The 25418-nt window shown below is 48.0% G+C and overlaps 3 protein-coding genes across 3 annotated transcripts; 1 reads left to right on the top strand and 2 right to left on the bottom strand.

The window, feature by feature from the left end:
* Positions 1-6701: 6701 nt before the first annotated feature.
* LOC117839555 (uncharacterized) lies at positions 6702-7944 on the bottom strand. The gene has a single exon (XM_034719917.2). The coding sequence runs from the start codon at positions 7842-7844 to the stop codon at positions 6897-6899; it is 948 nt and encodes a 315-aa protein (XP_034575808.1). The 5' UTR covers positions 7845-7944; the 3' UTR covers positions 6702-6896.
* Positions 7945-10282: 2338 nt separating this feature from the next.
* On the bottom strand, positions 10283-12482 carry LOC117839554 (3-ketoacyl-CoA synthase 1). Its single transcript, XM_034719916.2, has one exon. The coding sequence runs from the start codon at positions 12333-12335 to the stop codon at positions 10701-10703; it is 1635 nt and encodes a 544-aa protein (XP_034575807.1). The 5' UTR covers positions 12336-12482; the 3' UTR covers positions 10283-10700.
* Positions 12483-22348: 9866 nt separating this feature from the next.
* LOC117839669 (26.7 kDa heat shock protein, chloroplastic) lies at positions 22349-23836 on the top strand. The gene is made up of 2 exons (XM_034720062.2): positions 22349-23088; positions 23200-23836. Exons 1-2 carry the CDS (start codon positions 22824-22826, stop codon positions 23658-23660), a joined length of 726 nt encoding a protein of 241 aa, XP_034575953.1. The 5' UTR covers positions 22349-22823; the 3' UTR covers positions 23661-23836.
* The last annotated feature ends 1582 nt before the right edge of the window (positions 23837-25418 follow it).

The raw sequence follows: 25418 nt of genomic DNA, 5'->3' as shown, positions 1-25418 counted from the left end.
CCCTTCCTAGTAGCACCCGAGATAAGCACATAGGAGACAATGTAGGTGGAACTTGTTCTCTCTCTTATCATAATAGATGGGTACACGTTCCTTTATATAGCCTTGACCCTCCAGGAGTATATTTGGTATGAGCTCACAATTATCCCTAGGTTTAGGGATTTCTCAACACTCCCCCTTGGATGAATACCGCGATCAACTATACCTCATTAAAACTCCTAAAAACCCAATGGGAAAAATATGGAGAAAGAGTGCATAGTGTCGCTAGATGTGTTGCACATGTTGCCTCGTTAAAAATCATTTGTGAGAAAATTCTGTAAAACTGATTTATGGGAAAAAGAGTGCAACACATATCTTCAGGACAATTTATAATCTTCGAAATTATGGAAATCAAGATCTTCTGGATCTGTGAATAAGGGCAAAATACTCAGGGGTAATCTCCCCATGAATCTTGCAGGTCTCTTAGTCGTCTCATGCCAATACCGCGGGTACACTTTGTGAATGTAGTAGTTGGTAAAGATTTAGTGAACAAATCAGCAAGATTGTCACACGACTGGACTTGTAAGACACTCACCTCACCCTTCTTCTGGAGTTCATGAGTGTAGAAAAATTTAGGAGATATATGTTTGATCATATTACTCTTAATATAGCATGTTTGCATTTGTACAACACATGCTGCATTATCCTCATAGATAATGGTGGGAGTTTTAGTAGTATTAAGACCACATGACTTCTGAATATGGTTAGTCATTCGTCGCAGCCAAGCACATTCACGTGTGGCTTCATATAATGTAATTATCTCAGCGTGGTTTGTAGATGTTGCTACTAAAGTTTGTTTGCATGATCGCCAAGATACGGCAGCACCTCCACAAAGAAACACGAAATCAGTTTGTGATCTTGCATCATGTGGATCGGACAGATATCCAGCATTTGCATAGCCTACCAAGCTTAGGTCTTGATTCTTTCGGAAAAACGGGCCAAGATCTTCGGTGCCCTTGACGTACCTAAGTATTGTCTTAACACCTACCCAATGTCTTCTAGTTGGGTTTGCACTATGACGAGCTAGCAAGTTTACTGTGAAAGCAATGTCAGGCCTTGTACAATTTACCAGATACATCAGTGCTCCAATGGCACTCAAATAGGGAACTTCAGGTTCTGGAGGTTCCTCGTCATCACTTTTCGGTCTAAATTGGTCCTTATCCTTATCAAGTGATCTGAAACCATCAGGGGTTTTAGAGGATGAGCCTTTGACATCTTAAATCTTTCTAGGACCTTTTTCGTGTAGGTTGACTGGTGTACAAAAATTCCTTCAGGGAGATGCTCAATCTGCAGGCCCAAGCAAAACTTAGTTTTACCCAAGTCTTTCATTTCAAACTCCCCCTTGTGGTAGGTGCTCGCCTCCTAAAAATCTTCTGTGCAGCCTATTATGTTTATGTCATCAACATAGACTGAGATGACACAAAACCCTTCTGGAATTTCCTAATAAATACACAGGAAGAATCAATATCATTAATGTATCCCTTCTTCAGGAGGAAGTCACTTAGCCGGTTGTACCACATTCGACCAGACTGTTTAAGCCCGTACAACGCCCTCTCCAACTTAATGTTGTACATGTTACGATTTGTTTTAGAATCCGGAATTTTCAATCCATCTAGAACTTTCATATATATATATATATATATATATATATATATATATATATATATCTGAATTCAAGGACCCATACAGGTATGCGGTCACTACGTCCATCATCTGCATTTTCAAGTTTAAACCTGCTACCATAGATATTAAATATCGGAATGTTATGCCACTCATAACTGGAGAATATGTTTCGTCGTAATCGATGTCGGGTCTCTGCGTGAACCCTTGTACTACGAGCCTCGCTTTGTATCTCACCACCACATTAGTTTCATCCCTCTTTTGGACAAATACCCATTTGTATTCTACCGGGAATATTTTGGACTGGCCTGAATACTTTCCTCTTCGAAAGTGAGTGCAATTCCGTCTCTATTGCTTCTTTCCATCTGACCCAATCAGAGCGCTTCCAGCACTCTGCCATGGACTTTGGTTCAGGATCCTCAATCACGTCTGCGATCTTAGAGACAAAATTAATGTCCACATCCGTAGTCTTTCTGTTATATAGTTCTCCAGATTCAGCATAGTTTATGGAAATTTCTTCAACTGAATCATCTGGCTCATCATGATTTCCCAAATTACTTGAGCCTGGTTGTTCCGTTATCCTTGTGCTATTATTTGTATTTGTGTGTACAGTTGCACTAGTACTTTCACCTTCAGGGTATATCTCTGTCGGGACCACTGAATCGGAGCGTAATGCATTCTCTCTAGCAACTTGCCTTTGCGGGCGTCCCCGCTTGGCTTTTACTGAGTCATCTGGATCTCTTCCCCTTTTCCTAGGATTAGGGAGTTGGATAGAGTTCATACCCTCCAGGGGTATATCCCCAACTTTCGGTGAGGTCCCATAGTTGTACGCTAGGGTGGTGATATTGGCACATATACAGCACAATCGAACTTTCGCAGATGTGAAATCATTGGTTGTTGTCCACGCGCTAATTGATGAGGGGAAGTAGAGTAATATGCAGATGGCCTATATTGGATTAAGGCATCAGCGTGCAACACTGCATGTCCCCAACAGCTGGTGGGAAGTCTGCTATCTTGTAGAAGTGGTCTGGCAATTAATTTTATTATTTTTATTAAGGATTCAGCAAGTTCGTTTTGTGTGTGCACATGAGGCACAGAATGCTCTACATTGATGCCCAGGGCAAGACAAAAGTCATTAAATGCTTTTGAGGTAAACTCTCCAGCATTATCCATCCTAATTGCTCTTATGTTGTTCTTCGGGAAGCTGGCGCGCAATCGGATGATCTGGGAAATAAGTTTTGCAAAAGCGTGATTCACTGATTCCTCGTAGACAACAGGCATACGTGGCTCCACCTAGTAGAAGCATCTATAAGGACCATAAAGTACCTAAACGGCCCTGGCAGGGGGTGAATAGGACCACATATGTCACCTTGGATTCTCTCCAGGAAACCCAGTGACTCAGTCTTTATCTTCAGATAAGCGGGTTTAGTTACTAGTTTTCCTTTAGCACAAGACATGCATAGAAAGTCTTTAGGAATTTATGTGGTTTTAATGCCATGACCAGGAGAGCTATTTATGATATTTCACATCATCCTTAATCCAGGGTGTTCGAGTCTTTTGTGCCATATTGTAAATGACTCGGGGGTTTTAAATATAGTTGACATTGCAATGTATTCTCGAGGTGGCTTAATTTTTGTGTAGTACAGTCCAGAGGAGATGCCCGGCGCTTTGTCTACCACTGTTATCTCACATTCGTCTAATATTGTGGTAAAGGTATTCAGCACCATTTTCACAAGCAGTTGTAACGTGGTAGCCACTACGACGAATATCTTTAAATGTGAGGAGAGTACGTACAGCTCCTGGATACAAAAACACTTCTTCTATGAAGATGCTAGTATTATTAGGGAGTACCACAACAGCTCTGCTGGAGCCTACGATGTGGCCATTGCTACCGGCAATCGTGGTAATATTTTCAGTCCTTTTCCGCAATGTCTGAAAATATTTCATCTCTCGGAGTATCAAGTTTGTGGAAGCGCTATCAACTAGGCAGCGTTCTTCTTCAGCCTCCATCGTAGGAAAGTACGGCTCTCGTGCTATTAAATAAAGTACTAATTTAATTCATCATGCCTAATGAATAAAGAAAGCACGTAAGCAAACAGGATAAATGTAATTAAAATAATACTATCAACCAAAACATTCATGCCGAGAGTTCAACCAAATAAAATAATGAAGTTGCTCAACCGGAGCATTATTACATAACGACCTAAATTATTCTTCTGGAAATAAATCACACTGGCTAATAAATAATTTAAAGCAAATGATTGATGATTGTATGATCTACTCCACATCCAGGAGATCCTCGTCATCGAGGTCATAGTCCTCATCACCCACATGGGCGTCTCCCCCTGTAGTGGTGGCATCGCTGTTGGAAATGGGGTCAACGTCCATAGCTGCTGACTCAAGGTTCTTTGGAGGGTCCGGTGGCTCCGGGAAGTGTAATCCAGTTTGAGCATCTACGAATGCCTGGATGAAGTGTGCCTCCGGATTTTGGCGCTTCTTCCACTCTTGATATAGCTTAATAAAGTGTGGCTCGGCAGTGCAGGTACGGGACCAATGCTTCTGGGATCCACAGCGAAAACATCCCACATTTGAATGCTTCGCCCCATTTGCATCGCCTTTGGAGCCCTTCAAGGACTTGTTTTTGCCATTGCCATTGTGCTTCTGGCCTCCATTCATGTACTTCTTAAACTTTCCACCCTTTGACCCTTGCTGACCATGATACTTTTGGCCCTTGTTTCTGCAAGGACCCTTACCCTTGTTATTGCGGAAACTGGTATGTGCTTCAGGTTGTGCTTGTGTTCCAGCAGGGCGCATGTTGAAGTTCTTCATCAAGAGCTCATTCTAAGCCTCGGCAGCAAGCAACACGTTAATGAGGTCACAGTACTTTATGTACTTGTTGTTGCGGTACTGCTGCTAGAGTACCATGTTGGTGGGATGGAAAGTCTCGAGGGTCTTCTCGATCATCTCGAGCTCAGTGACAACTTGGCCACAGAAGCGAAGCTAAGCCACGACACGGTGAATCGCAGTCGACGGTCTTGAAATCAACAAAACGGAGCTGGGCCCAATCACGCCTAGCCTGTGGGAGGAGCACTGCGTTCTACTTGCCGAAGCGCTCCTGAAGCTTCAACCATAGGACCAGAGGGTCTCGCACCTCCAGGTACTCCATCTTCAGGTCGGGGTGGATGTGATGCCTCAGGAAGATGCAAACTTTTGCCTTCTCATGGAGCAGCGGTGCAGGAACACCGGCACCAGGCCTGGCGATCGTGGAAGTCAGCTGCATCACCTCCAGGTGGAACTCGCAATCGAGTGCCCAGGTCTGGTAGTTCTTGCCGTTCAGCTCAAGAACCTTAAACTCCGTCTTGTTGATCGCAGCCATCACCTATCCATGCAAATTAACTTCTGGTAAATATGCATGAAATATTATTTACAGCCGTGCATATTAATGGTCGTATGAAACATGGACAATCATTTTTTCTGCTAATTATAAGAACTATGGTAAAAAAATCAGCGCAGAAAAAAAAACGAAGGAACAAAACTGAAGTACATACGCAAGGCGTAGCGGCAGCGGCCGGTGGCGCGCAACAGCCGGCGGGGCTGTAGCAACGACCGGTGGCACACGGTAGCCGACAAGGCTGCGATGGCGTCACGCGTGGGGAAGGGGTATATACGTTGGCGTACATGCAAGGCATGATGGGTTGGCCAACAATGGATACGCCGGCGTACATACATAGCATGCTGGGGTGGCCGGCATCTCAAACCAGATCGACGGGAAAAAATACCGCCGATAAAACATGATCCAGTCTTTTGATCGAGTAAACTAGCCATAAAACCAATCTGCTAAGGTTCTATATTGCATTGCTAGATTACTTGAAAGAAATAAAAATACTCGATCCAGATTGAATCTAGTATACATAAAAGATTAGTCTATCTAGACTAGAAAAGACATACAAGGCAAAGCGTCCGAGATGACAAAATCTAGTCGCTAATTAAGAAACCAATATATGGATCTGACGAACTAGCCAGGAAAAACGATCTACGACCAATGTAACATGCTAGTTTTGTGCGAAAAGGCAATCTAGATTGAAAACGAAAAAACAATCTGCCGAAGAATGGATCCAGCAGGGATCATAAACAGCGTATCGTCGTTGACGCGTAGTGGTAGAGCGTGCTGATAACGTGTTAAGTAACGGCGCAGTTATGGATTCCTGATCCGGCTCCTCTCCCTCCCGATAGCAGATGAGATGTGAGGAAGATGTAGAAGATCACCCGTATCCTTTCCCAATAGCATCCGAGATAAGCACATAGGAGATAATATAGGTGGAACTTGTTCTCTCGATAGGTACATGTTCCTTTATATAGCCTTGACCCTCCAGGGGTATATTTGGTACGAGCCCACGATTATCCTAGGTTTAGGTTTAGGGATTTCTCAACAAAGGGAATCGGATTTAGTTGGGCTAACTGGGCCGGGAACAAAAAAAAAAGAAGGGCAGCCCAATAGCTATCTGAAACTCAGCTAGCGCGGCGGCTGCAAGCAACGTGTAGGAATGCTGGCTGGAGCCGGAGAAAAAGATTCATGTTGGAATGTTCTCCGGCCGGTTTCTCTTCTCCTACATTTCTTCCAGCAGGCACAGAGAGAGTCTGCTTCCTCTAGGTTTTGCAATATTAAATGGTACCTTCCTAGAATAGACGATTTTCTAACAAAAGAAAAGCACGCTCAATATTCATCACTTAAGATTCAATTTTCATCTATACGAGACGATAACACGTGGGGTCTAAGCTTTCAACCGCTTGAGCTGTCCACGTTTGTTTAATGTAACGATCCAACTTAGTAAAACAGCTCGTACCACTCTACACACTGAGCGGATCACATATACACTGTAATATGCTTACGCTTTCGTCGTCGCTTTGCGTAAAAGGGTTAACTCGTTCACAATCCCATTATCCACTTCAAATTAGTAAATAAAGTCTTAAAGCTATCATGCCACATGCATGCATGGTACTTCAAATTGTTGCTCTACCTCAATGGAATCCTCAACACGTTTGCGTTTTAGTGAAAAATTTTCATAACAATGCATAAGCGAACTCTATTACAATTTGCAATTTCATATGTGTACAACAGCCACCCCACTGACATCAGCAAACACCACCCCAACACACAACGAATACATCTCCCGGCTTCTTTTGCCGGAAACAAGAAGAATTTAGTAAACCACAACCACTTACGCGCTCATGTCTCGAATTCAGAGAGCCAAACCCATGGCGACGGCGACGCTGAAACAAAAAGCAAGCGAGATCACGAGACTGAATCCATGCTTCAACGCACCACTGTCGTACGGGCTGTTGTCCACCAGCGGCTGGTTGCCGAACCCGAACGCCTCCCCCGCGCCCGCCCCGGCCTGCCCCTGCGCGGCGGCGGCGGCGGCGGCGCCACCGAACTCATCCGCTTCCTGCGGCAACGGCGCCAGTGGCAGCTCGGGCTGCGGCAAAGGCGCCGCCAGCGGCGCTTCGGGCTGCGCCACGCCGCCAACTCCGACGCCGCCGGCTCCCTGTCCGAATCCGAACGGCAGGTCGCTGCTGCCGTGCCCGATCGGCTCGGCGAACGGGGGCAGCGCAGAGGCGAGGCCGGGGGAGCCGGGCATCCCGCAGTGCTGCGCGGCGCGGGGCTCGTCGCTGGCCTTCCACGCCAGCTCCCCGCCCTTGTCGAGGATGCGCATGTCGCCCTGGTCCACGAGCTGCAGCGTCTCCAGGAAGTTCTGGTCGTCGGACTTTGTGTCGTGGGTGTGCCACACCGAGGTGCTCCCGTCGAACACCTCCAGCCCTTTCCACGAGAACACGAGCGCGCACGTGTTCACCGTGCTCACTGCCAGGCACTCCGACTCCCACACGCTCCGGCCCTCGGCCCCCGGCGCCGTCGTGTCGAGCACCTCCACGTAGCAGAAGTCGGCGCCGAGGCCGCCGGCGCCCGGGGTGGTCTGGCTGCGCATGAAGTAGGCCGCGTACTTGCCCGACGGCGAAGTCAGGAACAGCACAGGGTTCTCGTCCCAGTGCGGCGGGATGCTCGCCAGGATCTGCTGCTTGGTCACGCGCTGTATCGTGCCGGCCGGCGCCGCCGTCACCGCGGCGTGGGATGGGAGGAGAAAGGCTAGCGCGAGGCAAATGGCAACGTGGGGGAGAAAGCTGAGTTGCATGGCTGCTGGTTCGGGGTTTGGCCACTCGTGCGCTGGTCTCAGGTGGAATATGGAAGTGGTCGATCTGTGTGTGTTTGTTGTTGTGATTCTGCATGGGCTGGCGTGTCTTTTATAGGGAGAGGTGGCGATGGAGTGGTACAGTATGGTGACGGTGTAAAGGCAACGTTGAGTGGTTGACGTTACCGGCTCCAATGTTTCAGTGGGAGATTAGGAGAGAGAACGAGCAAAAGACTTTGCTAGGAGATTCGTCGTTGACTCCTCGTAGAGTGCATCAGCCATTCAGCCGGTTGATGCTGAGAATTATTCAGCCATCCTCGTAGAGTACTAATATTAATTGGACACTTGAGAATAGAGCATAGTACGTAGCAAGGGTCTGACTGAAAACTCTGACTCCCAATTTGACGACGGTGTCCGTTTCGACATTGGATCAGGTTGTGGGAAACTATATTTCATTATTTCTATCACTATTTTTCTCCTGGATAGTGGATTCAGCACGGACACTGCATCGCTGGTCAACTTCATTTGAAGTTTTTTAAGTTTCCACATAACCACTCCACCGATAGTCGAAGACTCAGAATTGTATTTCTTTCTTCTCGTTCTAAAGCACAAGTCGATGCAGTCGCTACTATGAAGCCTGCAGCCCTCCGAACAATTCTGTTCTCGCGAGACAAAAAAAAAAAAAGTGGACCGTGCCTGGTTGGGCCGACAAATAGAGCCATCTCGCGACTTGCTTTCTACTAGGCCCATGAACCTGGGCTTTGGTTTAGTCGCACTCGTCGTCGTCATAGGCTGGAGAGAAAACTTTTTTTTTCTTTTTTGCGAGGCACCCATATTTCTTTCTAAAAAAAACACTCCAAAAAGAAAATGTTGTTTTTTAGATAATGAGAAAGGTGATAGTTTTGGATCGGCTATGGAACCTTCCAGGCAGCATCTTCAAATCCTGACAAGTCACACGGAGCAGAACACCGCACGAAAAATTTCCAAATCAGACGATAGCAATAGCAAGGTGCAAGGCGCGGGTGGGGCCAAGGCCAACGTTGACCCAAGACAGGGGGATGGCACACAGCCGGCTGCTAGCCGTCTCGATCTCCATCGCATCAGCTGATCGTCACACGAAACTGCACGCCCAATCAATGCCGCGGTCAGATCTCTCCAGGCCATCTGGTGCCGCGGCGCGCTCAGGAATTAAATGGGCGCGACTTGGCCGGACTCCGAGTCCAACTTGACGGACAAAGGGAAGACAAGGTCGGCTGCTCGGGCAGCCAGCGCTTAACCTCCCCTCGCCTTTTGATTCTGTCACACGCAAGCGGATGGTTTGTGGTTGGGCGTTGAGAGTGGTTTGGCCACAGGCCACTTGACCTTCCCGGCCATGTTCAGGTTCAGGTCACTGTCTCTGATTCAAGTGGAGCTGTGAAGGGGACTCTTATATTCTGGGGCTTCCCACGGTCGCCAATGCATGCTACTATTTCAAGAGTTAACTTGCCTTCAATTCGACTTGGTGAAGTTTTGTGGCAGATTTTGGTGGACATATGCTTGTGAAGACAGCGCTTAATGCTCATGGAAGGAGATACTTATACTATCATTGAAGGCTGTAATTCCAGAGATCCGAGTGTCAGGCTGTTCCGGTCTCACACCGGACATCGGCTCATCGCGCTTGGATTCATACACCAGCTTGTCAAGATACGTTGCCACCACGTCAGATGTCCTAATCATGACAGAATACGCATCGAGGCTAGATCTGTTCAGTAATATCACAGCTGACCCGTGGTGCACATACAGCTTGTCGGATAAAAGAAAGTCTCGGGGAAAAATTACTAACTCTAATCATTACATTAAAGTAGCTTCTAGCAATGAATCCATTTTTATGCATAGTAAATGTAAAGTTGAGCAAGGCACAGAGAGAGCAGCAATGGTCCTCCTTTTCAAGGCCGAAAGCAATGGCTGATCACCAAATCATCAGCTGAAATCTGCTACCCGGATCGCATTGGCTGAGTTTGAGCAAGTCAAAACTGTACTACACATCTTGATAGCAGATACCGTTTGGTGCTCCTCTGGGCAGCCGTGTGCTAAGATGGTCATGCAGAAAGTCCGATGAGCGTTGGGCAATGGTCATGCCATGCATACAGATAGACCCCCCGCATTTAGTCTGGGAAAACGACGCGAAACCACATGGATCCGCTTAGTCAAATCCAACACCGAGCTACCATACCCAAGTCCTCACATAACCCAGCGTGTCTCCAACCGGATATGCTCCCTTTTACATGTACCAGCGCGGATTAAACATCGTGTCGAGAATTTTGGACAGACTGCACGTACTGAAAACAGAAAACTTTCGTCAGGGATCTGCCATGCACCAATCATTATCGGTTAATATTTTACTCCTCGTTGAACCACAAGCACCAGAGCTACATGTGTGAAACCTCACAAAACACATGTGATTTAACACTTGAGAACAGAATATGTACTATACTTGATTCAGTAATTCACACTTGATCGATGAATCTCTAGTCATGTGAACTGCACAACGGTGTGTCCGTCCGTCAACTCTTCCCCGGCGTCTAGAAAGCCAAGGAAGACAAAGGACGACAACAACAGAGGCTGGGAAAGAATGGCACTGCTCGCTTTTGGAATTCATTTTACACCACATAAATCTCTGAATTCCAAAACCCAGCACTGTCTATGCACGGCAACCTACTTGAACAAACAGATAACGAAATAAAATTACAGACCAAAAAAGAAAAGAAAAGGAAAAACATATATAATTTTCTCCTCTCGAACGCCCTTCTTCCTTGGTCGCGAGGAAAATCGAATCGAATCATACAATTGTTGTGTAATGAGGCCACGTGACGTGGGCCATCAGACGTACGCCTTGGGAGGGTACTTGTCCACGTCCTCCGCCCATGGGTTGCAGCAGCTCTTCCTGTCCGTCCCCGCGGCGGCGCCACCGGGGGACGGCAGCGCCGGCACGTCCCGGAGCGCGCGCCACACGGCGCTGTTGCACTTGAACCCGGACCCGAAGCCGATCTGCCACACGCGGTGGCCGCGGCGCACCCGGCCCTTGGCCTCCGCGTACGCGAGCTCGTACCATAGAGAGCTGCTGCTGGTGTTGCCGAAGCGGTGGAGGGCGCACTTGCTGGGCTCCATGTCCGTGTCCCGCAGGCTCAGGCTGCGCTGCACCTCCTCCAGCACGGCGCGGCCGCCGGCGTGCACGCAGAAGTGCTCGAACGCGCGGCGGAAGTCGGGGATGTAGGGGCGCACGCCCTTGACGCGGAACACGCGGCGCATCATGAGGGACTTGAGGAACTTGAGCTGCTCGGAGAGGGGCAGGACCAGGGGCCCCAGCGTGGTGATGTTGGTCTTGAGCGCGTCGCCGGCCACCGCCATGAGCTCCCGCGCCAGGGAGACGCCGACCTTGCCCACCTCGTCCTCGCGCTGGTACACGCAGTTGAAGCACTCGTTGGTGGCGCCCTTGTGGGTGCGCACCGTGTGGAGCAGCCGGTACTTGGCGCGGCTGGCGTCGGTGCGCTTGTTGGACAGCAGCGCCGCCGCGCCGCCCATGCGGAAGATGCAGTTGGAGAGGAGCATGGAGCGGTCGTTGCCGAAGTACCAGTTGAGGGTGATGTTCTCGGTGCTGAGGACGACGGCGTACGAGTTGGGGTTCGCCTGGAGCATGTCCTTGGCGAGGTCGATGGCGATCAGGCCGGCGCTGCAGCCCATGCCGCCGAGGTTGAACGACTTGACGTCCTCCCTCATCTTGTAGTGGTTGATGATCATGGACGCCAGCGACGGCGTCGGGTTGAAGAGGCTGCAGTTGACGATGAGGATGCGCACGTCGCGGCGCGGGTCGATCCCCGTGGACTTGAAGAGCGCGTCCAGGCACCCGAACATGACCGCCTCGGCCTCCATCCGCGCCTCCGCCATGTTGAGCCTCGGCGGCCGCGCCTGGACGCCGGGGGGCAGGTAGGTCTCGTCGCCGAGCGCGGAGCGGTTGGTGATCTTGGTCTGGAAGTCCAGGGCGGCCTCATTGAAGCACCCGGTGCTCTCCGTCATCTCGAGGAAGCCCGCCTTGGAGATCTTGTGCTGGTCCTCGGGCTTGTAGCACGCGAACTCGACGAGGTACACCGGACGGGGCCGCTTGAAGTAGTAGACGGTGAGGAGCAGCAGCGCGGTACCGAGCCAGGCGACGCAGGTGAGCAGGTCAATGGAGTAGTAGATGACGTCGAGGCGCACGAACGAGTAGGCGGCGGCGGCGAGCGCCGGCACGCAGAGCATCGGCAGCACCGACGTGGGGCTGCCGCCGTGGCGGATCCCGAGCTTGACGTACTTGAGCTTGATGTTCCGCGCGAAGTCCGGGAGCCGGCGGCGGATCTTGATGACGATGCTGGGAGCCGGCTCGCCGCCGCCGTCGCCCCGGCCCTCGTCGGGGCCGCGGAAGGCCATCTCGGCCGTGAGGCGCTCCCGCTCCATGACCGCCGCTGGCGCAGACTCCATGGATCGGAGGTCGATCGATCGGAAGCGAGCGAGCTAGCTGGCTACTGCAACCTCGATCGAAGCGTGGCGGAACGCGACGTCGCCTTTGGCGTGAGTTGGAAACGGGCGGCGGAGCCGGATGCGTGTGGTTTGGTCACGCGGGCAACTTCCGAATATATAGGGGGCGCGGCGCGCACACGACGGGATGCGAGAGCGGTCGACCCACCTGCTGCGAAACTTGTGGCGTAGTATTCAGCTGCCGGAGCAGTCAAATTTATGGGCGCGCGAGGCAACTACCTCTCTCTATTCCGACCCGTACGCCATACACGAGTGCCACCTGCACGCTCCTACACCGAATCGTAACGTATGTAGCCTGGACGCTCCTAGACCGAAACGGCATCGTGTTCCGACTGCGTACACCGTAGTATACGGCTACACACCTGTTACTGTTGCCGAGCCGACACACGACATGATTGACTCGGAACTCCATCATCAGGAACAGGAGAAAGCCAGCGAGATGTCAGGGCAGGGGCCCGCCGGGTTTTTTAGAATTAAGGTAAGCAACCGGGCAGCGCGAGAAGGATAGGTGGGGAGGGTGGCCTATTAATGACGGTGGTTACCGGGGGACGCTCAACCACTTGGAATTTAAGGAGGCACAGGTCGACGCGTACAGGATCCGCCTGGCGTGGCCGCCGCGGCCGGCGGGCGCTGGCCTGCCTGCCTGCCGCCGGTGGTGTGGCCGGGAAGCAAGCAAGGCAGGCAGCCAGCCAGACAAACGCCCAGCGTGCTGCGATTTCGCTTCCTCATTTGCTTGTCCAATCGTCAACAAACTTATTGATTGACCAAGCATTTGTTTTTCTCTCTCGATTTCAAACGATAAGAACCGTGCACGCGCGCGCTAGCGCCACGGTTGGTTGGGGGGCGGCGTTTCTTCCCGCACTTCTGCTGGCCCTATTTCGCCACGAGTACGTACACTCTCATTTCATTCTCCATAGAAAAAAAATTCCTTTTCCCGTCAGTTCAGATTAATTGCGGCGTCGCAACGTTTTCCTGGCAGTTGGATACTTGGATCAGGCGGACGGGAGGGCTGTTTGGTTTCAACCATAGGATACCACACCACTGTAGCGTGGTGGGTGTGACGTCTAGAATCGGCACCACAGTCCTGTGGCGTGGCTTCCCGTGGTGAGGAAGAAGCACGCTCAGGGATTACAAGGAAATGAACTCTGCTGTTTTTTTATGCAAAGCCTCAATTTTTCCTGTCCGGTAAGAGTTTCTATCTGTCGTTGTTCTACGCACGCACTGCCATCTCTTTCTGCAACCAAAACAGAAAGCAATTTTAGTCGGCAGCGATTGTTTTCACGTTATTACGCGGCGGTTCTTCGTGCCGTCAGGCCTTTTCGCGCGTAATTCCGTTGGTTGGGCGGTGTGACAGGTTCCTTCCCGCGCTTGCAGGCCACATGAATGCGTTCCAACAGAAAATCGTAGCCTAACACTGTCGTATACGTGTGCGAATACCTTTCCTCGAAATGATACGTATTTGAGTTTTGGGGGAAATAAAGGATCAATTTTCGCTGCTTGGAGGAGACTTTTATTGGTTATTAGGCAGCTGGATCAGCTTGACAGGAAGGAGGAGCAAATGAAACGAGCTAGGACAGTATAGAGCGTCCGTGCTCAAAAGAATGCAGCATGCAAACCACGTGATGAGTACGCCCTGCCGCGCTGAGACCTGTATTGATTTGGCACTAGATCTGCATCAGCGAAGTAGATGCCACTGCCCGAAATGACGAGGCACGTACCTCGGTCCCTGGCCTCAGGTTCGGAAGCTTCTTGCACGTACGAGCCATCAACAGTTCAACACGAGTTATAAAGAGCAGCTTGCAGCTGCAAATCTTCTATCTTGCTATGTTTCACGCGGCTCTTGCCTCCAAAGGCAGCATTCCGTTGAGCAAAACCGATCTAAAACAGCCGGGCACATCTGGGCCAACGTAATGGAATCAGGTGAGGGATTCAGAAAAAGCATGGCAGTTATTGCGTCGATCCGTTTGGCAGCGATGATCGGCCAGAAGGAGAAACGGCATGGGCCGTGCTTGCACCATGCGCTGTTCCGCTGGCGAGCAGCCGAGCACGATATCTGTTCCGCTGAGGCGCTGACTTTTTCTTCTCAAATGCTATGAGCCATTTAGTGCTGCCGCGACCAGAGCTCGCTAACTGTACGAAGTTGACTAGTTCAAATAATGCACGAGGCAATGCGCCGCGCTTCTTCTTCGCTGGCAGAGCTGCTGCCCGGCCCACTACGATCTCCTCCGCCCTGGACGCAGCTCCGGCGCCGTTCCGTTCCGAAGCGGCTCGACCAATCCATCGACGCCCCGGGCTGCTGCAATGCCGGCCGGGCTGGCTGGCCGCCGAGACGAAACGGGACCGTGTCTCGCCGGAGCGGGCCGCGGCCAAGGAGGTTCGCGGAAGCCCGAGTGCCCGACGGTGCACGAGGGCGGCTGTCCGGGATGCCGAATAATTTGGCTGGTGGTGAGTGGTGGGGAGACAGGAGAGAAGATGAGTGGTGCTCGCCTGCTTGGCCGCTTGGCGAATTAAAGGGGGAACAGACTGCGGCCATGCTCGTTGCTCCTCTATGTCACTGCCAGTACGTGACTGCAGCTGCACGGACGCGGTTAGCCAGGCATAGCCTCGGAATAATGGCTACTGCGCTTCAGCTGCACTTCTAGGTCTTGCCGGCAAATTGATGCGAACGTGAATAATGCGCTGCAGTTACGGTCCATACGGCCGGGTACCACTCGTACTGCATCCGCGGTATACACAGTGACTCGCTATATCTGCAGCGAGGTCGGTTAAAAGTGTAACGAATCGATACTCCTATATCGCACTCTCCTGCTTTGCAGACTGGCAGAACCTTCGTCCTCGATCGGCTTGAACAATGCAATGCTGTCTTTGCAACGACTCCATCGAAAGCCTGCAAATGCCGGAGGCGCGAAGGCTGTTCGTGTGTTGTAGCAACCTGACGGAGGCCTCAGCAATTAACAGTACCACAGCGACATGGGAAGATCCGGGTCTGACTGACCGATCCTTCATCCTAGTGTGGATTCAGCCGGCGGGTCAGCAATTAACAACGTTACTACTATACCAGTGGACAGTGGTCGTTGGCAGTTTCCAGTTTTTTACACACCTATCAGCTGTTTAATGTGCCTGAGAGTTACATGCGCTAACAAACGTCAAATCTATTGACTCTGGTATAGTATTGGAACGTGCCTTATCTTTTTAATCAAGACTGGCGATTTGATGGAGTGATATATACTGTAGGACTATACCAGAATAAGAAAAGTACTAGTGTAAACACGAACACCAAATCAAATAGTAAGTACATGCTAGTTAGCCAAAAAAAATTACCGAACGATTTTACACAGTACATGCTACTACGGTGGAATTCAGTGTCGTTTTGGCCAATTTGACAGGTGGAATTCTGGGTGATGAGCGTCACACACCGTTTTTTCAGGTAACGCCAGTGCGCCCGGCCGGGCGAGCCCTACCAACCAGGCCTGGTGTCTGGGGACAAGATTCCCATTATTTCCATAGGACCAGAAGCTTGAGCAAGCGTGGAGTCGATTGCATCGCAAGCTAGCTTATTGTTCGTCTGGAATCGTACATTTGAACTGTTTTGCTGGCGGGCGGAAAGGTAGTCGCAGTTTGTCACTAGTACAGTACTACAGCAGAGGGCAAGTTAAGGTGCGATCATGGCTGTCACCTAATTCCTGACCTGCTATTCAATGGCTTGCTCGATCGAAACGAGGGCAATCATGGATTAGTTTCCTCGAACGGTTTAATTTCTTCGCGATACGATCGGCGGTTAACTGAATCAAGCCATGTGCAAAGCCACGGACCTTTTTGCTGATATGTATAGGTGAGACAATGCTGCTGGTCCAAGGCAGGCAGAAAGAAAGAAGAAAGAAAGGAAGAAAAGCATGGTAGTATGACATATGGCCCGTTTGGATCAGGTTGGATTTTGATAATCCAAAATCTAGAATCCGGAGCTCCTCCAAACAGGTTGGATTCTAGCTCAAATTTCAGAATCTAGATTTTGGATTATGTGAATTCCAAAAGTTCCTCAAGGGTTGATTTTGGAATCAGATTTTGAAATTTAGGAATCCAAATAAGTCCATCCAAATTTTGTCCAGAATCCAGATTTTGAAAATCCATCCAAAACCTAGATTTTCAGAATCCATAATTGGATCCAAATGGGCCTATATTTGCATGACTGGCAGAGTTGCATCATGTGATCATATTCACCTCTCGATTTAGCCTGACAACTGTTTCCTCTTGTAATTGGTACTAGATAGCTTTAGGCCCCGTTTGGAACCACGTTTGTCGTGCGGTGCGACAGCACGTTGCCAGAATCACGCCGAACGCACCCCACGACACCGCATCCCCCATCGCAGGTTGCCTATCGTCAAAACGCGGATGCCCCTTCGCAGTATGAGAAAAATCGACTCCATTTACCACCGATACCCCCCTCCTCCCATTTCTCTTCCTCCACCGTGCCCCTGCTCCTCCCTCCACCGTGCCCCTGCTCCTCCCGTTCCTCCTCTCGCGCTAGGGTTCGGAGGTCGCCGTCACCGCTGCCGCTTCCCTAGGATCTCGCCGCCGGTGCCGCCCCCAATATATTCGTGCCTCCCGCACCAGGCGAGCAGCGCGGCCACCGGGAGCATGGCGCGGCGCGGCACTGTACCTGGGAGCGCGACGCGGTGTGGCGCGACACCCAGGGAGGGGCGGCGATGGGTGTCGGGCAGCGGGCAAGGGAGGCACAGTGGGCAGTAAGTGACCAGGAGGATGAGATGGCCACACAAACGGTGGCTCCTAATTCTAATGCAGGCGGTAAGGAGAAAAGGGCAGCACCCGTTGCTTCTCCCAAGGGAAAGAAAAAGAAGACCTTCAGAGATCAGTGTATGAAAAGGTTGGTGGATGCGTATGAGATGAAGGCCCAAAGTAGCAAACATTCAGCAACTTCACAAGTGATTGCTCATGTTAGAGATGAGATTACAAAAATAATGGAGCAAGTCATTGAGGACGGGGCTGAGGAAGGGGGAGATGAGCACTACTATGCCACCCAACTTCTAAAAACAATGGAGAACCGTGACATGTTTCAGACTTTGAAGACACCAAATGGGAGGTCGAATTGGCCAAGGAGGGCATCGCAGGACAGGAACAAAAATTAGTGTGATGCTTGTGCTATGTAGTTGCTTATTTATTTTTATGTGTGAGACATTTTCTTGAACATGTAATAAGTATGTCAGACTATCTGCTTGTGAGACTATTTGATTGTATGACTATTATTTGGTTGTAATGATAGCTGGACTATTTTTAAATTACATCTATGTGAGCCATCTCTTGTTTACATGTATGTGAGACTATTTACTTATGTTGCCTTTGTGCAAATGGGTACATCCAGTGGAGATGATGACTGCATTGTGGCATATATGGCCTTGGACTGCATGGGCTCAAGACAAAGAATTACGAAGCAGCCCAGGACAATACCAGGTGAATCTAGAATTCAATGGGTTGAGCGTCAGCTACAAAATGAAGGTGATTGCTATGACATGTTTAGAATGAGGAGGTCAGTTTTCGAACAACTTTATGACACATTGGTTGATCAATATGGTTTGGGTGCAAGTAGAGGAATCTGTACCAAGGAAGCCTTAGGAATGTTTTTATGGACATGTGGTGCACCTCAATCTTTTGGGCAAGTTAAAAACAAGTTTGGCCATTCACTAGAAACTGTTAGCAGGAAGTTTGGCAATTCACTAGAAACTTGAGTGTGTCAATCAAATGGCTATTGACATCATAAAGCCTAGGGATCCATTATTTGGCACAATCCATCCTAAACTGCAAGAAGCTCAGTTTTGGCTCCATTTCAAGGATTGCATAGGCACAATTGATGGAACACATATACCGGTCACTGTACCTTTGACTGAGCAACCTAAATACTTTGGCCATTATGGGTATGCTTCATAGAATGTTATGGTAGTTTGTGACTTTGACATGTGCTTCACTTTTGTTGTCACTGGTTGAGCTGGATCTGTCCATGATGCTCGTGTCTTATTGGATACTTTGGTCACATACAAGGAACAATTTCCATTCCCTCTAGTAGGTATATTATATAAGTGGTTTTCATTTATTTCCATACATATTTTTCTTTCATATTTTTATGGATAATTTATTTAATCACATGTAGGGAAGTATTACCTCGTTGATTCCGGGTATCCTAACAGAAAAGGTTTTTTTGCACCATACAAGGGATAAAGGTACCATGTGTCCGAGTGGCAACATGGTCAACACCCAAATGGATCAAAGGAGTTGTTCAACTATGCGCATTCATCCCTTAGAAATGTGATTGAGCGTTTATTTGGAGTTCTAAAGATGAAGTGGCGTATTCTCTTGAACCTGCCAGGCTATCCAATTAGGAAGCAATAAAAAATTATAAGTGCGTGTATGGCTCTTCATAATTTTATTAGGGATAATGCAGAACAAGATGTGGACTTTGCCAAATGCCAACTCTATGCCTGAAGAAGATGTAGACATTCATGGTAACCAAGCTACCATAGGAGATGGGAGTCTTTCGGTAGATGATATTGATATGGGTGCCTTTCGTGATGCAATTGCCTCCGCTTTGCATGGGTGATTAATTATTGTAGTGGGTTAAACTAATGGGTATTGTTTGAAGTGACGTAAAACACTACTAATGATTGTCTTGGCTAGTTCAATAACTTGAAATGTATTACTATTTTATTAAAATTTGTATTTTACAAATTTCAAAAATATTGTCAAAATCATCTTCTGCTCATACTCATGAATCAAATGAGCTATCATCAGCCACATAGGCATACATATCATTTTACACTCAGAACAGAATAATCAGCTACAAATAACCAGGGTTGCCAAACTCACAGCTTATTCAGCCAGCAGATTCTCTCGATAGTAGTTTTGGGTGTGGTGTGATTGTTATCTACCCCGAGTAAAATATGCTCACATGGTTGGTTTATCAGCAGTCTATTGGGTTTTGTGGAGAGTGAGAAATTCAGTGTGCTTTGACAAAAAACAAGTTAAATCTCCTTTTGAGATTGTTTGCTTAGCATCTTCTTTCATAACATATTGGGCAGGACTCCAGAAGCAGGAAGCAAAGATGAACCTAGAGAAAGGAGCAGAAGCAATGAAGGAGGTGGCGCTTCACTTCCATCTATAGGGAGAAGCGATGGAGGAAGCAGAAGCGGGAGTAGTGCTGCGACGGAGGTAGCAGAAGCGGGAGTAGTGCTGTTGCAGTGAAAAGCAGCTCTGGAAGTCTTTTTTGAGCTGTTGAAGTTAAAAACTGGAATCTATGTGTGTCGTTAGTAGTTTGTAATGGGTGTCTTCCTCTTTTTTGCTAGACATGTTCGATTCGTTCTTCATCTGGAGGCCATGTGTGCCTTTCGGCTAAAGTTGTTTTTACATTCTTGCATCTTCATTCGTCTTAGAACTTGGATGTAAACTCTGACTCCAAAACTCTGTAATTTCGTTACTTCCAATAATGAAATTCGGGCAATACCCTTAGTGAAAAAAAAAGATTCTCTCAGCAACAGATTCTCAGTAAATCTAGATTCTCAGACAATCGATTATCAGATAAGCAGAGCCTTAAGGCTCAAGAGCTTGCTAGACATGAGTCACAAGAGGGCATCGCCACCATCGTGGAAGCCTACCAGGCTAGTCCCAAGGGCAGGAATTTACTCGAGCGGATGACGAGCAACAGCCTTGTACTGCATGTAGTGGGCATCGGTACAGCGGGTCGAGGCTGGTTCTGAGATTTGGGAGGCTCGAGGCGAAAGTAAAACTCAGGACCCTTTAATTAAAAAATTATAACAAATATATATAATATTACCAATAAATATTTAAATGTATCTAAAAGCAATATTCATATCAAATTATTTATACATGTTACCTTAAAAGTTTCTTCCAACATTCTTCTATGCAAAGTCACTTATGATAGGTTTGATGTCAATCTCATCTAACAATTTCTTCTCGATGCATAATGTTGCCAAACCATTTAACCTCTCATGAGTTATTTTTGACCTCAAATAATTCCTAAATAACTTCAACTTTGAAAAGTTTCTTTCAGCCGATGCGACAATCATAGGCACAGTAAATAAGAGTCGGTAGCAATGGAAATATTAGGATAACAATCCACATCTCTGACATGCTCGAAAATCTCCATAGCAGACATCACGCCATCTGGCAAAGTGAATTTCATAATCTTTAATTCAGAAATAAGATCATATACCTCAACATCAGATGAACCATCAAAAGAAAAAGTTTCTAGAAATTTAGTGCAACATTCTTCAAGTTCATTATCATTTAATGATTCCAAAGTGCTTGATCTCAAAAAAATCCAAATATATCTTTAAACACCATGAGTTCTTCAAATTTGTTTTTCAAAGAAGTGATCGCCATATCAACCAAAACAAAAAAAATTAACTTCAAAAGCCTTCTTAGCTTTAAGAAGAAATTCCTGGCAATTACTTTCATCAAACTGTTTCTTCCTCGTAGCATGACGTTTTTCAAAAATGATGCCTCTACACCTATTTCTGTTGCAATACCTTTGGTGATGATCAGACTAGAAGAAAATCCCTCATTTTTGTAATTCTCAAAGTATTGCGTTATACCTTGTATTTGCTTCAAAGTAGAGTCAATGCACATGGCTGACGATTGCAACTTCTTGCTCACTTTATTTACAGCAAATAAAATATCATGCCAAGTAACCATACCAAGTTGAAACTCAAAGCTGCCAAGTGCATCAAATAATTTTTTTGCACTTTTATCCATAGGTTCAATGTCAGAAGCATGATGTAACTCAGACAAAGCAGATCTTAACTCAGTAGCTTGATATCTTATTGTTGTAGCACTTTTGATTCGACTCTCCCAACGAGTATTGGATAATGATTTCACAATTAAACTAGGAACATATTTAAGCAAAATATTCCACCTTTTCGTAGAACCAGCACATATATGATAATACATATATGTGCTGAACAATTCCAAAAAATGAAACAGCTTTCCCACTAGATTTTGCCATATCACAAAGAGTAAGATTTAGACTATGACATACAAATGGCATATATAATGTTCTTGGATTGATATCAATTAACCGTTTTTTACCCTTGCATGTGCACCTGATGCATTTACTGTGTTCTTAGAGTTACTTACATTGTTATGATCGACATTGATGTTAACATTATGTTCCTGATTTCCATTAGTTGGTTCATCCCCAAAAAACTATTGACAACTCATCTAGCTTCGTCGAAGCGCCCATATTACTCTCAGGGCCATTACTCTTGCAAAATTTATCCATAACTTCTCTTTGTGATTCTACTAAGTTGTCCACATGTCTTTATCTTTGTCTTTTCCTTTTCTCGTTACCTGATTTATATTTTCTATACGACATGATATCCGCTGAAATTATTATAAATATACAATAGTTATAAATCAGTTGAGATTAAATGACTTGTGATAGTGAATTAATAATTAATGGTATGGAGAATTGGAAAATTGGCAATTGAATCACCTGATCACAAAAGCGAATTGACGACTCCTATCTGATCTCCGCCCGTTCGCCGTTCCGCCAAGGGGTGGCGGGCGCGCGATGCGAGCGGGAGAGAGGACCAGCAGCAGGATGAGGGGGTGCCGTAGATGAATTGGACTTTTTTTAACTACGAAATGAGCTCACCTTAATATCACATTTTACTGTGAACTATTGTGAACGACAAACATGCTGCCCCCGGGCCGGCCCTCGTGTCCGCATGTGCGGCTCAGATATACAACGACTTCGGAAAGTAACAAAAGGCATGAGCAAAATGATCCTGGCCCGGCTGGGCTTGGTGCTGGTTTGCAAGTAAAAAGTAGAGCCTATCTGAGCCCGGCCCGATAGGGTTACTTGGCGCTGTTTTTAGGTCCGAAGAAAATTAGGCTTTTCCTCAGCGGCTAAGTCCGTTCACGGTGTTCTATGGGCTAACAATTTATCGGCCCAACAAAAGTTCAGCCCAACAATGATGGATTATAGCGTATCCTTCCTAGATAAAGCCCATTGCAATTCTCCGCCGTGGAGGAAGGCCCACGAAATCCTACTGCCACGCAGCAGAATCCAGACATCCATGACATCATCTCGAAGCGGCTCGGAGAGCACGAGAATGTTCAAGAGAAGCCGACAAGAGTGGCGAACCCCGCGCCGCTGTCGCGAAGCTCTCCCGTCCCATTCCCCAGTGTACCAGCAGCGGCGCTGTCCCGAAGCTTCAACGCCTTTCCCCACCCTTCCACCGCACTCCTGGGACGAGCTACAAAACGCGCCGCAGACCCGCGGTCTCCCACCAAGAAAGCAACGCGCTTCGCAAGCACAGAGTAATCAGCAGCCAACAGTTTCCGACGATCTCAAACGATCTCAGCGTTTCAGTTCACAGAGTCCCAGTAGCCCTCAGTAGCGCAATGGCAGCTGCTCCGTTTGCGATTGCCAGCCGACTCTCCCCGGCAGCGCGCCTCCCGGTCCGCGCCTGGAGAGCCGCGAGGCCGGCGCCCGGGTTCGCGCCGTCCGGGAGAGCCCGCTCCCTCGCCGTGGCGTCCGCGGCGCAGGAGAACAGGGACAACACCGCCGTCGACGTCCAGGTCAGCCAGGACGGCGGCAACCGGCAGCAGGGCAACGCCGTCCAGCGCCGCCCACGCCGCGCAGCACCGCTCGACATCTCCCCGTTCGGTAAGTCCTCAGTTGCATGATTGGTTCTGTTTCCAGAGCAGAGGATGTTCTACGATCAGAGAGCAGAGGAGGCTAACATAGTAACATCACATCGCATGGTTATACATGCAGGGTTAGTTGATCCGATGTCGCCAATGCGGACGATGCGGCAGATGCTGGACACGATGGACAGGCTGTTCGACGACGCCGTGGGGTTCCCCATGGCGACACGGAGGTCCCCGGCGGCGACCGGCGAGATGCGCCTGCCGTGGGACATCATGGAGGACGAGAAGGAGGTGAAGATGCGGTTCGACATGCCGGGGCTGGAGCGGGACGAGGTGAAGGTGATGGTGGAGGACGACACGTTGGTGATCCGCGGGGAGCACAAGAAGGAGGACGGCGTCGAGGGCGCGGAAGGCAGCGGCGACGGGTGGTGGAAGGAGCGCAGCGTGAGCTCGTACGACATGCGGCTGGCACTGCCGGATGAGTGCGACAAGAGCAAGGTGCGCGCCGAGCTCAAGAACGGCGTGCTCCTCGTCACCGTGCCCAAGACCGAGGTGGAGCGCAAGGTCATCGACGTGCACGTCCAGTAGATGGATCAAGGTTTCGTTTTCAGCTCAACCTCAATGGATGAGACTGCTTTTCTGTAGCTGTAGCGTGCGTTTCACTCTTCCAGCTTCTCTGCGCGTGCGCAGATTGTGTGTGTGGGTGTAGATGCTACTCGTAGTCAAAGGAGGGGAATAATGTGAATAAACTCTTCTATTCGGTATATCTCTCGTGTTCTTCAATTTTCTGTACAATGTAGTACCTGGCATTTTATATTTCGAACAAACAGCGAACGGAGCTCATTGCGGATGAACCGGCCTCGTTTGTTCTCCCTCATTGCGGATGAACCGGCCTCGTTTGTTCTCCTACTTATTTTTAGGACCCATCACATCTTCTGTTTATTTTTAGCACCTGTCACATTGTTTATTTTTAGCACCCGTCACATCTTCTGTTTATTTTTAAGCACCCGTCATATCGATTGCACCGAATATTTAGATACTGTTTATTTATTTTTAGCACCCGTCATATCGAATGCACCGAATGTTTAGATACTGTTTAGATACTAATTAGGAGTATCAAACGTAGATTATTTACAAAATCCATTACATAAACACCCGTCATGTCGAATGTTTAGATACTAATTAGGAGTATCAAACGTAGATTATTTAAAAACCCATTACATAATAAGTGGAGGCTAAACGGCAAGACGAATCTATTAAGCTTAATTAGTCCATAATTTGACAATGTATTGCCACATTAAACATTTGCTAATGATGAATTAATTAGTCTTAATAGATTCATCTCGCCGTTTAGCCTCCACTTATGTAATGGGTTTTGTAAATAGTCTACGTTTAATACTCCTAATTATTTTAGTTCATTATTGCTACAGTAAACATTTGCTAATGATGAATTAATTAATCTTAATAGATTCATCTCGCCGTTTAGCCTCCACTTATGTAATAGGTTTTGTAAATAGTCTACGTTTAGTACTACCTTAAACGTTTGATGTGACACGTGCTAAAAATAAGTAAAGGGTGCACGTTGCGAACTGAGTAGCTGTGGTGGACCTGCCTACTATTTTAGTCTGGAATCTGTTGCTCGCATTTTTTCGGAATCTATGGAAGTCGACGTGCTCCTCGAGATGTCAGTGGTGACACGTCAACGTGCTCATCGACGGTGATTTTATCATTCTCGAGTACCAGAGGATGGTACTCGAGGATTTATCGTCCGAGGAGGCGCTGTTAATGGTGATTTTATCATTCTAGAGGATGGTGACTTTATCATTCTTGAGGATGGGATGTGTCCGTAACAGACATGCCAGTGGTAACGAACAACTTCGTTATTCTCGAGGTTTTGCTGATCCGCTCATAGAGGTACGCAACTACGTACGTAGGAGCATTAGGTGCTCATAGAGGTAGGGTTGTGTGCGTATGTTTGTAGGGGTGTTTGTAGGGACGAGTATGCGTGCGTTAGGTGCTCATAGAGGTAGGAGCGTTAGATGCTCATAGAGGTAGAGTTGTGTGTATATGTTCGTAGGGGTAGGGGTGTTTGTAGGGATGAGTATGCGTGCATGGATTTTGGAAAAGAACTGTGTTGCACGTTGAGCTGCGATGAGCGATTAGTTCTGCGCGTCATTTTTGTCAGTGATGTAAAGGAAGCTTTTTTTTCGCTTCAACACTGAATTTTGTGTTAAGATTGTTTTAAAAGATAAATTGCACCGGGATTGTATGGAAACTAGTATGATCAGCTGTCCAATGAAAAGTGCATTAGCAGACGATGCAACTGCACTTAGTTCGTCCCCACCA

Source organism: Setaria viridis, chromosome 9 (assembly GCF_005286985.2).
Source record: "Setaria viridis chromosome 9, Setaria_viridis_v4.0, whole genome shotgun sequence".
Lineage (NCBI taxonomy): Eukaryota > Viridiplantae > Streptophyta > Magnoliopsida > Poales > Poaceae > Setaria > Setaria viridis.
The sequence above is the reverse complement of the archived record's forward strand: the minus strand, read 5'-3'. Positions and strand labels throughout refer to the sequence as shown.